Source organism: Suricata suricatta, chromosome 1 (assembly GCF_006229205.1).
Source record: "Suricata suricatta isolate VVHF042 chromosome 1, meerkat_22Aug2017_6uvM2_HiC, whole genome shotgun sequence".
Taxonomy (NCBI): Eukaryota; Metazoa; Chordata; class Mammalia; order Carnivora; family Herpestidae; genus Suricata; species Suricata suricatta.
In genome coordinates this window covers 135,388,506-135,404,736 of record NC_043700.1, presented here as the reverse complement: position 1 = coordinate 135,404,736, position 16,231 = coordinate 135,388,506, and the positions used below count along the sequence as shown (strand labels likewise).

Genomic DNA, 16,231 nt, shown 5'->3' with positions numbered 1-16,231 from the left:
ACCTGGTGGTAACCATACATCAAAAACCACTAACAAATATGCAAAGAATAAAGAGAAAAATATCCAAATTATTCACTAAAGAAAATCAGCAAAACATGAAAGAGACAAAGACAAAGGGTCAAAGTAAATCTTCAGAAATAACCACAAACCAAATAATAAAATAATAATAAATACATATCCATCAATAATCATTTTCAATGTAAATGGACTAAACATTCCAATAAAAAACATAGGGTGACAGAATGGATTTAAAAAAAACAAAAACAAGACTCATCTATATGCTGCCTACAAGAGACTCATATTAGATCTAAAGAAACCTATCGACTGAAAGCGAGGTTATGGAGAAATACTGATCATGCAGATAAATATTAAAAGAAAGCTGGAGTAGCAACACATATTATCAGACAAAAGACTTAAAAAAAAGACTGTAACAAGAGACAAAGGACACTATAGTAAAACACTATAATAAAAGTGACAACCTAACAAGAGATATAACAATTGTAAATATTTATGCACCCTCCAGAGGAACACCTTAGTACATAAAACAGTTAACAAATATAAGAGAATGAGTAGATAATAATGCAACAAGAGTAGATGACTTTAACACCCCAGGTACACCAACAGACAGGTCATCTAAACAGAAAACCATCAACAACAAAAAACAAAAAAGCCACAAACAAAAAAAAAACTTACAAAATCAATAGGAAAACAATGGCTTTGAATGACACACTGGGACAGATAGATTTAACAGACATATTCAGTATATTACATCCTAAAACAGTAGAATACACATTCTGGTTTCAAATACACATGGAACATTCTCCAGAAGAGATCACATGCTAGACCTTCAAATAAGCCTCAACAAACTAAAGTAGATGAAGTCATACCATGCATCTTTCCTGATCACAACGTCATGAAACTAGAAGTCAGCCACAAGAAAAATCTGTAAAGACCACAAATACATGGAGGTTAAAGAACATGCTACCATTAAGGAACATCCATTCCTTAATGAATGGGTCAACCAGGAAATAAAAGATGAAATTAAAAAGTACATGGAAACAAATGAAAACACAGTGGTCCAAAACCTTTGGGATACAGCAAAAGTGGTCATAAGAGGGAAGTTTGTAGCAATACAGGTCTAGCTCAAGAAGCAAGAGAAGTTTCAAATAAACAACCTAACTATCCACCTAGAGGAGCTAGGAAAAGAACAACAAGTGAAGCCAAAAGCCAGCAGAAGGAAGGAAATCATAAAGATTAGAACAGAAATAAACGATATAGAAATTTAAAAAACAGTTGAACAGATAAAGCCAGACTTAGGGGCACCTGGGTGGCTCAATTAAGTGATCGACTCTTGGTTTTGGCTCAAGTGATCTCAGGATTTGTGGGATCAAACCTGGCACAGGGCTGTGCTGACAGTGTGGAGCCTGCTTGTGATTCTCTCTCTCTCTCCCTGCCACCCCCTCAAAATAAATAAATAAACTTTTAAAAAGCACCAAAAACCTCTTGCCAGACTTATCATTAAAAAAGAGAAAAGCCTCAAATAAAATCACAAATGGAAGAGGAGAAATAACAGTCAACACCACAGAAATACAAACAATTAGAATATTATGAAAAACTATATGCCAACAAATTAGACAACCTAAAGAAATAGATAACCTCCTAGAAACATATAATCTACCGAAAGTGTAACAGAAAGAAATAGAAAATTTGAACAAACCCAACAACAAAACAAAGAAGCTGAATCAGTAATCAAAAAATTCCTGACAGGATCAGGATCAAATGGCTTCACAGGAGAATTTTACCAAACATTTAAAGAAGAGTTAATACCTATTCTTCTCTAATTATTCCAAAAAAAGAAAGGGAAGGAAAACTTGCAAATTCATTCTATGAGGCCAGTATTATTACTCTCATACCAAAACCGGATAAAGACACCACTATAGGCCAATATTCCTGGTAAACATAGATGCAAAAATCCTCAACTACCAAACCAAGCCCAATAATACATTAAAAAAAATTATTCACCACAATCAAGTGGGATTTGTTCCTGAGTTGCAAGCATGGTTCGAAATTCACAAATCAATAAATGAGATATAACATATCAATCAGAGAAAGGATATTTTCCATATGATCATTTTGAAAATTGCAGAAAAAGCATTTGACAAAGTACAACATATATTCAAGATAAAAAGCTTCAAAAAGTAGGCTTAGAGGGAACATACCTAAACATAATGGAGGTCATATATGAAAGACCCCCGGCTAACGTCATCCTCAATGGGGAAAAACTGAAAGTTTTCCTTCTAAGGTCAGGAACAAGACAGGGATGCCCACTCTCACCACTTTTATTCGATACAGTACTGGAAGTCCTGGTCACAGCAATCAGACAACGAAAAGAAATAAAAGGCATCCAAACTGGTAAGAAAGAAGTGCAATTTTTTAAAAGTTTATTTTATATTATTTATTTTTGAGAGAGAGAGAGAGAGAGCACAAGCAGAGGAGGTACAGAGAGAGAGAGAGAGAGAGAGAGAGAGAGAGAGAGAGATTCCCAATCAGGCTCCACCCCGCTAGCACAAAGCCCAACGTGGGGTTCAAACTCACATATCTTGAGATTATGACCTGAGCCAAAGTCAAGACTCAGATGCTCAACTGACTGAGCCACCCGAGCACTCCTAAGTATAACTTTCACTATTTGCAGATGACATGATACTGTATATAGAAAACCCAAAAGACTCCACCAAAAGACTATGAGAACTGATAAATTAAGTCAGTAGAGTCACAGGATACAAAAATCAATGCACAGAAATCTGTTGCATTTCTAAACACCAATAATGAAGCAGCAGAAAGAGAAATTAAGAAAACAATCTCAAAAATAGTAAGATGCCTAGGAATAAACCTAACCAAAGAAGTGATAGATCTGTGGTCTGAAAACTATTAAAAAAAAAACAACCTGATGACAGAAATTGACAACAACACAAAGAAAATCCATTCCATGCTCACTGAGTGGAGGAACACATACTGTTAAAATATCTGTACTACTCAAAGCAATATACACATTTAATGCAATTCCTATCAAAATACCAACACCGTTTTTCACAGAACTAGAACAAACAATTCTAAACTTTGTATTGAACCACAAATGACCCTGAATAGCCAAAGCAATCTTGAAAAAGCAAAGCAAAGCTGAAGGCAGCATAATTCTGGAGTTTAAGTTAAATTACAAAGCTGTTGCAATCAACACAGGATGGCACTGGCACAAAAAAAAGGCACACAGATCAGTGGAATAGAACAGAAAACCCAGAAATAAACCCACAACCATATGGTCAATTAAATCTTTGACAAAGCAGGAAGGAATATACAATTGGAAAAAGACAGTCTCTTCAAACAATGGTTTTGAGGAAACTGGAAAGTAACATGCAAATTTTTTTTTTACTTTCTTATACCAGAGACAAAAATAAACTCAAAATGGATTAAAGACCTAAAACCATAAGACCTGAAACCATAAAAATTCTTGAAGAGAACATAGGCAATAACTTCTTTGTTACTGGCTGAAGCAACTTTTTTCTAGATGTGTCTCCTGAGGCAAGGAAAACAAAAGCAAAAATAAACTATTGGGACTTCATCAAAATAAAAGACTTCTGTACAGTGAGGAAACAATCAACAAAACTAAAAGGCAACCTAAGAAATGGGAGAAGATATTTGCAAATGACATATCTGACAAAGGGTTAGTATCCAAAATCTATAAAGAACTTATCAAACCCAACACCCCAAAAATGAATAATCTAATGAAAAAATGGGCAGAAGACACTAATAGACATTTCTCCAAACACATCCAGATGGCCGACAGACACATGAAAAGATGCTCAACAACACTCATCATCAGAGAAATGTAAACCAAAACCACAATGAGATATCACCTCACATTTGTCAGAATGGCTAAAATAAAAAAACGCAAGAAACCATGGGTGTTGGCAAGAATGTGGAGAAAAAGGAACACTCATGCACTGTTGGTGGGGATGCAAACTGGTACAGCCGCTCTGGAAAACAGTATGGAGGTTCCTCAAACAGTTAGAAACAGAACTACTGTATAATTCAGCAATCGGACTACTCGGTATTTACCCAAAGAATACGAAAACACTAATACAAGGGGAGACATAAACCTCTATGTTTAGCGCAGCATTATTTACAATAGCTGAGATATGGAAGCCACCCAAATGTCCATTAAATGATGAATGATAAAAAAAGATGTGGTATATATACAATGGAATGTTACCCAGTCATTAAAAGAATGAAATCTTGCCATTTTTATCGATATAGATAGAGCTAACCAGGATAATGCTAAGCGAAATAAGTCTGTCAGAGAAAGACAGACATCATATAATCATATGTGGTATTTAAGAAACAAAACAAACAAATGAGAGAAAAAAAAGAAAAAAGCAAATGAAGAAACAGACTCTTAACAATGGAGAACAAACTGACGATTACCGGAGGGAAGGCAGTGGGCTAAACAGGTGATGGGGGTTAAGGAGGGCACTTGTCATGATGAGCGCTGAGCGGTGTTTGGAAGTGTTGAATCACTATAGTGCACACCTGAAACTAACAGAACATTGTACGTTAACTAACTGGAATTAAAATGAATTTAAAAAACCCAATTATTGTTAACATTAATACCACTAAATAATTCATGTTTTTCCCAGGGTAAACACCAACTAGTGACGTATATGTTTTCATTCATCTAGTCTGTATAAATCTAAAACCTAGTAATTGAAAATGTCATAACTATAGATATAGTTTTAAATGAAATTCTTCTCCATTTAAAATTACACATTAGGTCAATTGCATTATGGACTATGAGACTAGGTGCTTACATGAGACAGGAAGCTGGCTGTGGACTGGGAAGACGGTACGTTAGAATGGGAGCGGTTGGCCGAGGATGGCTGCAGAAGGCGTGACTTCACGGAGGTATTTGAGGTGTATCCAGGGCCCTGAAGTTCCTAGAAAACAAGACAGATGTGAGCAACATAACTGTCCACCTACACCTCCAATCGTGAAATCAAAATGTATTTTGCAAACACAGTTTCAATCTTACATGTTGAACATCTATAAAGCAAAATGATTCTGAGTCACTCTTTGAGGACCAGGCATATGCTAAGAAGATGCCGTCACACTGCTGATTCTGAAAAAGGCACCTGAGAGGTGAAAACACTTTGGATGGTACACTACTTAGCTGGCTTCGAACTTTTGCCAAAGACTCTATGCTAGTTGTGGCCTCTACAACCATGGAGTGCTCCAGACTGTGAAAGTATCCGTTACTGACACTTCACCATATGTTTGCAACTTTAACACATACTCAGAAAGTAGACATAAATCTTAGTGGGAAAAGCACTGTTTTTAAAGGACGCATGTTCTGGCCACGCAGATGAAATCATTTTTGCTATTCTCTTAACAAGCTGAGCACACTCACACTTTGGACCTGTGCACTTGCTTGACCCCCTTCCGTATGGAAAATTCTTCTTTCAGGTATCCCCATGACACACCTGAGGAAGGTGTTTGCCTCCCTTATTATAAACTTAACAAAGAGTATGGTGTTTCAGTTTGTTACTATAGGAAGGACAGGTATAGATGTAATGATGTTTATCCAGGTTTTATATGATGTTGAAAGCACACCTCCAAGGTACATGGAGGAAATACAAAAGTATATCAAAGAATGGCATTATTTTTGCTTAAACTATTTATGATGAAAAGAAGTCCTTACTTTTACATCCAAAGTGTGCTGAAGTTTTAGGCGCACGGACTCTTGTTCCTGACGTTGTATGATATCTTGACATTCTGCAAACTGCAAAGATGCCTACAATGAAGCAACCACATGTGGTTTGTCTTCCATTTTCTACACCATTTTATTCTGTCAACCTATGAATACAGAGCTGCCATCTCTTCAAGAGAACTCCTCCCACTCTTGGCACACTAACTCACATTTATCTATTTATCTGCTTTGCTCAGTAAACTTAGAACTGGAGGCCGTGCCTTTATCCTTTGTGTCCCTGGCATCTACGCAGCATTTGGTATGAATGAACTAAGGATGGAATGAGCAAAGAGCTTTAGCAATGTAAAAAAAAATCACCATGACTGAAATTTATTGAATCAACATATCATGTTTTAAAATCAAAGCTGGCATAGATAGGATCACAGGTTAAAATGGCTCTGATTTTTTAAGAATCAAGACTAGTTTGGGTACATTTTTTTGCCTTCCAGAGTTCTCACAAGTAAGATTTATACCTTTATGATAAATGGCAATAACAAATACAATGTCACTACTCCTTCTCATTCTTTAAGTTGTGTGTGTGTGTGTGTGTGTGTGTGTGTGTTTTGAGAGAGAGGAAGAGAAAAGCAAGTGAGTGAGGGACAGAGAGAGAGAGAGAGAGAGAGAGAGAGAGAGAGAGAAGCAAAGCTAATGATTTTTTTACCCGAAGTGGGGCCTCAAGCTCACCCGAAGTGAAGCTCATGCTCACCCGAAGTGGGGCTCAAGCATACCCAATGCAGGACTCGAACTCATGAACCATGAGCTCATGACCTGAGCTGAAATCAGATACTTAACCAACTAGGCCTCCCCCCGAGTTGTGTTTTCTACTTGCATTTTCTGGACCCTAAGGAAGGCCAGACATTAGCACTATGTTAGCATTTTATCGATATTATTAACAGACTGTATTCTACATAATGCTCAAGTCATTCTGTGGCAGTAAGTTAGATTGGAGACATTTTTATTTATTCAGTCAATGAGGACACTGGGTGCATCTTGCATCTTATATCTTACTACTCCCGTGACCGAGTCAGCAGGAGACAAGAGAATTTTGTAAAAAGTATACAGTATAACTGTGCTTTATAGCTTAGAAGAGCCTTCTGTGTTCTATAGGCAATGATTTCTCCTTATGCTAGGCGACTGGGATATAAGAGATTTGGTTCCTAGCAGCATGAAGCTTTTATTCAGAACAAGCCTACTCAGTTAATAGCTACTCAGTTGATAATTACTTTACAAACTTAGTAACTACCTTATCAAGAGCAACTTCCATATTGGCAACTTTTTCTTTCAAACGGCGCTCCTGCGACCTCAGGACTTCCAGTTCTCCAGCCATCTTGTTTTTTTCTGTTGCAACAGCACTCAATTCCTGGCTTAACTTATTCTTCTCTTCTTTTAGAAAATGCTTTTCCTATAATTATAGAGGAAAAAAATATCAGAAATAATATGCTGATGTAGATGCTCAGATGTGAGGGAAATATAAAACTAACATAAAGATCTATAGTTTAATTCATATGCCATTTAATTGTTCTGAGTTGGCGCTGGGAGCTATTAGAATCATGTCACTGTGTACTCTCTTATTTTTATCACTATCGGTATTATTTCTTTCAGGCTTACTAAATCTTTGATAAAATCTACAAAGTATGTAATAACTATGTTGCATAAAAACAGCATAATGGTGAATTGGCACTGAATAATCATATACCAAATTTTATTGAAATTTGTTTAAAATGACAAAAGAGATTTAAAGAAGATGTCTTTATTTTAAAACTTTGTGAGTTTCTATTATGTTTCATGGTTGACTATTTTACAAATGCCTATTGAAGACCCTCCAACATAAAAAGATGGGACATCTAGGAGTGCCGGGGGGGGGGGGGCGTTCACTCAGTTAAGCTTCCAATTTAGCTCAGGTCATGATCTCACCATTTGTGAGTTCAAGCCCCACATCAGTCTCTCTGCTGTCAGCACAGAGTCTGCCTTGGATCCCCTGTCTCTCTATCTCTCTCTACCCCTGCCCCACTTGTGCTTTCTCAAAAATAAATAAATATTTTTTAAAATGGGGCATACAGTTCTTCCCTTCAGTCATTTAAGACTCAGTGATGAAAATAAGCTTATTAATATGCTTTTGGAGAGTCTTTGGTACTCAACAAAATGTCATTAAAAATTGCTCATATCCCTTTAAAAAACATGATAGAACAGGAAGACAAAAAGAAATGTAGAGTAGTCGAGTTACCTCAACTTGTATTTCTTTAAATATTATTTCTTTCTAGGGAGAATGTTTAGTGTAAACAAGGTAGAAGGTATTGTCATTGTAATAAAGTTTTTGAATGGAAATAATTTTGTTTTTTCTCATTAGTGAGGCAGAAAAGGAATATTAATTTTACAGGCTGCCTCCTTTCTGTTTGAAGGGGATGTCATTGGGTTCTGATGAATACCTTCCTTTGGGTGGGGACATGCACCTCTGTGATAGAAGGACCTCTTATGCCCTAAGTGTGTCCTCAGGGAGGATGAGGATAAGCATGGCTTTAGATCCAAACGAACAAATAATGAAAGAAGAAAAAGAAAAAGAAATTAGAATAAGAGAAAAGGAGGAACGAAAAAAGTACGAAAGAACAAAAAAAGAGGAAATAAGTAAGTCCATAGGAGGAAGGGTAGCTTCATTCTAAAAAAAAAAAAATTTTAGTGTTTTTTTTCTGAGAGAGAGAGAGAGAGAGAGAGAGAGAGAGAGAGAACGTGCAAGAGCATGAGCAGGGGAGGGGCAGAGAGAGAGGGAGACAGAATCCAAAGCAGGCTCCAGGCTGTGAGCTGTTTGCACAGAGACCGATGCAGGGCTCAAACTCATGAACTTCGAGATCATGACCTTAGCCAAAGTTGGATGCTTAACTGACTGAGTCACTCAGGCACCCCAAGGGTAGCTTCATTCTAAAAAAGCTCATTCTGGGTCTGAGGAGATTAAGTGCCTGACTTGTGCTTACTTTCTACATACGCTCTGTCCCTCCTCACCTCCACTACAGCCAGTGCTCATGTAACTCTGCTTTTACAAATGTTGACTTGTTCCAAAGCCACTGACCTATCAGGAACGTCTGAGCACAACACAGATTTCACACTTATTATGCACAGTTGAATTTATAAGAAATACTAAGTCAACACAAAACTGCACCTGGCTAAACAGAGCTGTGTGGGAATACACAAAAAACATACATGCCTGCTCCTCAAACACCTGTCTGCCACTACCTCAGTTTGTGTTCTGAGTCACATCTGTGCACCTCCGGTGTCACAGAAAATCTCCCTCTACCCCCTCATAGGAACTCACAAGCTGCAGCCCTTTGATGCACACTTCTACAAGCAAACTTCAGGTCTTTTTCAAGATAAAGGACCATGTTTATTGTAGTATTTATGTATTTCTTAACCATTTAACATGTGTAAAACTACGCTAGCACTTTTCATTAGGTCCCTATTTTTTCTATGTCATTGATGAAATTTGTTAGTGAGGTGTTCTTAATTCCATTGTTCTCTTTACCCCTGTGGCCTTTCCTGCACAATTTTGTAGACATACATGCCACATTATAACAGAACTGACCATACTTTGTTAATAGTCATTCCGTGTCTCTACCAGGAATGTACTTTGGTCCATTTTCTGCATTTAAAATACTAGCTCTTTCAAGGTCCTACTCAGGGGTGCCTGGATGGCTCAGCTGGTTAAGTGTCTCACTTCGGCTAAGGCCATAATCTCATGGCTTGCGAGTTCAAGCCCGGCTCTGTGCCTGGAGTCTGCTTCTGATTCTGTCTCCCTCTCTCTCTACCCCTCCCCTGCTTGCATTCTGTCTGATCGCTCAAAAATAAACAAACATTAAAAACAATTAAAAAACAACAAGATCCTACTCTAATGTTCGTTCTGGAATCTCTCCCTCATTCTCTCAGTCAGAAATGGCTTCCCTCATTCTGAGCACAGGGACTCACCTTATTTGCAGTTGTCATTGCCTCTTCCAAAAACTGAATCTTGCTTTGAAGGGCATCTATCTGACCTCTTTTAGCTGTGATTTGCTTTTGCATCCCCATTGCCACTTTCATAGCTGGGGGAAAAAAGGAAATAAACTGCCTTAGTTTTTAAAGTTTCTAAATTTGGGGAGGCTACTATAAACTGATGGTTAAACATGATGAGGTGACAAGACTCTCCAAGGCACTAGGACAGTTTCAAGAGACTAATCACAGAAAAAAACTTTAGATTTCACAATATTGGGATATAACAATTTTCAGCAATTACACAGAGATTTTGAGTTGAGAATGATGTTTTGTGATTTCCTTGCTACTGGTATTAATTTCACTGACCATCATAATTTGCCATATATCCTGATCAAATTAATACTTACACATATAGAGGATATATACATAAAAAGGTATATAATGAACAATGTATAAATTTCTAGAAATTCATATTTAAAGTACCACAAAAGGAGTGCCTGGGTGGCTCAGTCAGTTAAGTGTCTGATTCCTCATCTCAACTCAAGTCTTGATCTCATGGTCATAAATTCAAGCCCTGCCCTGGGCTCCATGCTGAGTGTAGAGCCTACTTAAAAAAGTAAAAAACCCACAAAAGACATCTATTATTTATTTTTTATATGATATCCTATAAAAATGTCATAAGTGATTGTGTAAGACATCTATTATTAAGTGATCTTTTTAAAGATTCCAATGACATCACAAACCATTCAACTTTCATTCTCATTAAAACTAAAAAAAAAAACAAGATCTTACTCAAAAAAAACCACAAGATCCTTTACACAAGGATCTTCATCTAATGCATATTGAGCAAAGTAATAAAACATGTTCTCCAATGTGAAAAAAAAAAAGATCCTTTACATGTGCTTGGAACTCACCACTATTTCAATAGTCAAATCGGCAGCATAGGCATGTATGAAATTATTTTACTAAAACTGGTGATGGGGTGAGAATGTTCGGGGCATGTGGTAGGCACTGAACACTTCAGACATGGAAGGCCACTGAAAAGACATATGAAACTCATCCTTGCTTGGAAATTCAAAGCCAGAGACCCAGTGTTGTTTCCTACAGGAAAGAGGTCTGAGAATGCCACTGGCTTTGAGTTGAGTCAGGTCCAGATACAGTTTAGAGGTTAAAAGGAAAAGAGAAAATGTACCATTCTTTTTTTTTTTTAAGGTTTTAAAAAGCAATTATTTGGTGAAGGGAGGAAGAGAGAAGCGAGAGCGTGCATGCGAGCACACACATACACATGAGTGGGACAGGGGCAGAGAACGAGGGACAGAGAATCTGAAGCTGGCTCCAGGCTGTCATCACAGAGCCTGATGTGGGGTTTGAACCCACAAACCATGAGATCATGACCTGAGCTGAAATCAAAAGTCAGTCACGTAACCAACTGAGCCACCCAGGCACCCCCAAAATGTGCCATTCTTTAGAAACAATCAGAGAGGATAAAAGGTCTCAGTTCTTGGTAAGGAGCAGTGTTGTTCGAGCGACACTGTCAAAACAGGGTTCATCAGGCAGAGCACATGTATTAGTGGAGCAGCAGTCTGACATCACTGGCTCGCCACTCACTAAGCAAGCACTTGGAAGAACTCTGATCTGATTAAGTGGATCACAGTTGGCCTTCAAGCTTGGTTTCTTAAATCTCATTTATTTTAATATAATTTAATCAATAAAAATTAGCATTTGATGCAAAAACAGGATTACCAAGTGAACTGAATCATTGCAATGTGACTGGGGCTGTTGTGGAGATGCCACGAGGGCACTGAAGAGAGGGCTCTCTCTGGTGTTTGGGGGGAGGGCACGGACCCCCCAATGGGCCCCCTGAGTGACGTCCTAAACCCCACCATTTGCTTGGTGTCAACCAGCAAGAAGGAGCCGAACCTCCCAGAACTACACAAAATACAGAACACTTCAAGAATCTGCGAGCTGTCTGGACAGGGATCATGATCATCTTCTCTGTGTGGTTCTAGTTTTAGTGTATGTGCTGCTGAAGCAGACATAAACCCTTTGACACTAAAGAATACTGAGAAGACTATTTACTCTTACAGTCAGCTAATATAGCCATGCCAACAATAATAAGAATGATATAAAACAGTGGAAAACCTTCTCTCTCAGAATTAATACAGGCAGCAAGGGACAAAGGGAACAGGTCCAAGTGGCAAAAGGGATCACTCATGCTAGCAGTTCAATTCCCAGGGTTTATCCTGTTTATATCACAGACAAGGAGTCAGGAGTTGACAATTAACCACCGGTTTATAGTTTATGTTGATAAGGAACAGGCAAAAAATAAGGGGTTGAATGAAAATTATTGGTAACTTACATTTTTATCAACACTTCCCTGAAAGTAATTAATTGGGATTTATAGACATTGAGATCTATTAGAGAGTACTAAAACAGCCACAGGAAAAGAAAGATTTAGATACTTTAGAGCTTAAGTTAAGCACACAACATTTTCCCCAAAACCCCCTGAGTAGAATGACTGCTCACACCCATGGTTGGTGCCTGTCACTGTGCATGGGGACCCGGGGGAGGTGGCCGGAGATGCATCCAGGCTGGCGTTCCAATAAATCTAGACCAGTGGAATTAAAAACAGAAGAATAAAATCTAATAAAGCATACCATGACCATCGGATCCTTCCATCGACTTTAATGTATTTCTTGTCTGTTCGAGTTCAGACTGTGCAGATTTTAATTGCAGTTTCAGTTTATTTGTCGTAGCTTCCATCTCTTCAGTTTTGTTTCGAAAATTCCTTTTTAAGACTTCATAGTCCTCTATACAGTGTGATAATTAAAGAAGGTTACTTTTTTTCTATCTGATTGCAGGGCGCATATTTTATTTGTGATTAATGAGCACAGAATTTTAGAGTCAAAAGAGACTTCGTTTGGCTCTATCATTTGTTATAGAAATTAGATATACATACATACTTCCTGAGCGGATCCCACTTCTCTACCCACTTACTATTCACTGCTACTTCCTAGCCAGTGTAATTGGCTCACGTTAATTGCATCTTAAACTTTCTTGGATGGTCATAACCACCACAACAGATCTCACCACCATCTGTGAATCTCCATGATGTGATAAGTAACATGAAGTTGCCCTGTGTTCTAGCTTTTTTCTTTCAATGTTTATTTATTTTGAGAGAGACAGAGAGAGAGAGAGAGCAGGTGGGCATGTACATGGGAGCATGCATGAGCAGGGGAGGGGCAGAGAGAGAGGGAGAGAAAGAATCTCAAGCAGGCTCCACATTGTTGGTGCAGAGCCTGATGCCAGGCTCCATCTCAGGAACTGTGGGATCATGACTTGAGCCGAAATCAAGAGTTGGATGTTTAACTGACTGAGCCACCCAAGTACCCTTCTATCTGACTTTTTATCTCTAGTAATTATTAAAAGACCTGGCATGCATTCATCATTTATACACAAGAACACACACACACACACACACACACACACACACACACACACACACAAACACACCTATTCAACGATTTATATACAAAGGGAACAAGCAGAGCCAAGATCTCTGCTGAAATCTGTCTCCCCACATGTTTCCATGTGGATATCCTAGCACCATCCACACTAACTGGCTCATGTTGGCTACGTATCACCCTTTGGCCTGTAAGCCTGCCCCTCCAATAGTTTTCCTCTCTCAGTTGTTGGTACCATTCTTCTCCCAATACGACAGACCTAAAACCTGAGGGCCACACATAAGCCCTCTAATCACAAGCACTGCTGTTCAATTGCCAGATACTCTTTAATCCTTCCTCTTGTTCTCACCGCCACCACCTTGGTTCAAGTTCTCATAGCTTCCTGGGGCCAAGGCAAGATCCTCTTTGGCGGGCTGGCCCCTGACCTTTCTCTATTTACCTGCTGACACTGTCCTTCCAAACTGTAAGTTAGATGACTATAATCTCGTACTTAATGTCTTTTGCTGGCTCCACGTTGTCTGGCTCTGCCTATCTACTCTGCCGCAAATCTTAGCTCTCGTTCCTCAAAGACTCAACTACTTCTCAGGTCACATTGTTATTTTGTGCCTCATGCTTTTGCCCATAATGTTCTCTCTGCCTGGGCTGCCCTTCCACCTCTTTTTTACCTGCCAAATCCCTGTTCTTAGCAGGGAGGTTGGAATCCTAGTGGAGACTGACTCTCTACCTTCTTCTCCATCTGCACCCAGCACACCGTTCCTCATGTGCTGTACTAACCCGAGCTCCCAGCTGGGCGGGGTCCTCCCTGTTGTGTTTCCAAGGCCTCTCAGTATCCAGCCTAGTATATGCTCAGGAATCATGGACTCTGCGTACGTGCGTGTAGGGGGGGGAGGGCGGGGATGTGTGAAGTAAATGATACGTGTGTCACACTAACTGAGCTGGGAGTGTTTCGATTTTAAATTTAAGATCTTGGATTTTTCCTTTCCAGAAATCTATGCAAGTCTGTTACACATGTTGCTTCATTATGAAACTTCTAATTGCGCTATTTGACTCCAAGGACTCCAGGTTTCCACTTCCTTCTCCCTTTTCTTGAAAAAACAGTAAAGAATTTCCTGGACTCTGCGAGGAGGCTAATGTTAACAGTTAATGAGTCAAGACAGGGGGGCTCTGCAAGGAGAGGCGTGCAGACTTGCGGGCAGCACAGTTCTCCCTGCTGTGACGTGGGAGGGGCAGCCACTCCCTGGAGCCGTCTATGCGGGACCTCACGGGCAGCGCTCGAGCTGTCAGCAGACCGTGAGCCGAAGGGACGTACCTGTAAGACTGTGCAACTCGCTCCTGCCGGTCTTCACCTCATTCAGTAACTGGTCCCGCTCCTGTCTGATGTCCTTCACCGCACGGAGCCGCTCAGAGCCTGCGTTCACCAGCTTCACTTTTTCCAGCTCCAGGTCACTCACTCGGGCCTCAAGTTCCCGTATTTTTGCATCTTTTTTATCTTTTAAAATCTAAATATACAGACAAATACAAAGGATGGAGTAAGAAATAAAAAAAAAATATGTAGGTGTAATTATAATTGACATTGTATTAGTATCCTATCTATATTTCGTATCTTTTCCCTCTTTCTTAGAATATTAAATTTCATTTTATTATAAAATCTCAATAGTAAATGGGAAAAGAAAAGGAATATTTTACCTTTCTTTTAACCTATTCCTTACATAAGGTTTTTTTTCTCTATTGACTTCTTCCCCATCCTTCTGTAGGGTCATCACCATATTCTGAGTCTCTCAGGCACTGAAGTTTGAAATCTCAAAGTCTGCTATGTCCGTCCCTTTCTCGTAGGCCCTTACACTCAACTGTTCTCCAGATCCTTCCCGACTGCAATGTGGATTATCCTCACCTCTCACGTGTATTCCTACCACTGCTTCATAAGTGGTCTCCGTGTCTGTAAGTCTTCCTAGGATGAACCCCCCTTCCCAGGACCGAGGTCTGCAATACCCACATGTGACCACTGAGCACTTGAAATGTAGCTAAGCTAAGGGGAGATGTGCTATAAGTAAGTGTAAAATGCACTGGATTTCAGGACTTTACGTAAAAAGACAAATATCTCAAGAATTTCTTACATTGGTAGAAATATAAAAATATCACCATAATTCACATATACTGGTTAAATAAAAATCCTTTCATCTATTTCTTTTCATGTGTCTACCAAAAAATTTAATAATTTTATATGTGGCTCACATATTTCTAGTGGACAGAGCAGACCTAGATCCTTCCAAGGAAACACCATTAAAAAAAACAAAACTTACTTCTAAGTCTCTATGTCTCAGCCTTCACATCTTTAAAATGGGATAACAATGTACCCACCACATTAGGTTTTGGTGAAGATTAAATTTAATTTTTAGGGTATAAGACTCAACAGAATTTTCCTGTCTCTTAAATACTAGAAATCCATCTTTTTTCCTTAACAATCAGGTGGAACAATCTTTTCTCCTCTAATATGTCTATAAACCTATTCCAAAGTTTTCATTGTAAATGATGGCCATTGAGAAACCTCTATAAGGATCTAGGTCTGCTCTGTCCACTAGAAATATGTGAGCCACATAAAAATGTAAAACACTAGAAAATCAAAAACTTAATTTTATAATCAAGAAAACTTAAGCACTAGTTCTTTATGCAATGAACCTGTATATTTCCATAAGATTAGGTAATTATCAGTGGCCCTTTTAGAATGAGAAAACCGAGGCATCCAAAGTTTATGTAATTTGTCTCCTTTTACTTACCAAGTCAGAGATACAAGTGATGTAAAGCTTGGGATATCAAATTTTAAAATAATTCTTCCAGTCACATAATTGAGTATGTGCTGGATGCAATGCATAAAAATATGGAGCAGAGGTAAAAAGATGAAAAAGATGTGTATCCTACTGAAGAGTCTGCTGTTTTCTGGGGATGAGGAGACACTGCTATTTAAATTCGCTCAGTGCAACAGAGAATGTGACCAGGTTATGAGAGATTCAGGTAAAGA

General features: G+C 38.7%; 1 protein-coding gene and 1 non-coding gene across 6 annotated transcripts in view; both read right to left on the bottom strand.

The window, feature by feature from the left end:
* The window catches only part of CCDC158 (coiled-coil domain containing 158), a 91,468-nt gene that overhangs the window by 34,958 nt on the left and 40,279 nt on the right, over positions 1-16,231 (bottom strand). For 4 of the 5 annotated variants that reach the window (XM_029944632.1, XM_029944657.1, XM_029944622.1 and 1 more), the window contains exons 12-17: positions 14,525-14,714; positions 12,409-12,561; positions 9,749-9,861; positions 7,041-7,199; positions 5,750-5,842; positions 4,863-4,988 (exon numbers count right to left, since the gene is read on the bottom strand). In XM_029944632.1, coding sequence (XP_029800492.1) covers positions 4,863-4,988; positions 5,750-5,842; positions 7,041-7,199; positions 9,749-9,861; positions 12,409-12,561; positions 14,525-14,714 — 834 coding nt within the window. The remainder of the gene's footprint in view (positions 1-4,862; positions 4,989-5,749; positions 5,843-7,040; positions 7,200-9,748; positions 9,862-12,408; positions 12,562-14,524; positions 14,715-16,231) is intronic. The other variant, XM_029944640.1, reaches the window with a different exon arrangement.
* Positions 11,686-11,788, bottom strand: LOC115303589. Its single transcript, XR_003914139.1, has one exon. It is a non-coding gene; the product is annotated as a U6 spliceosomal RNA (small nuclear RNA).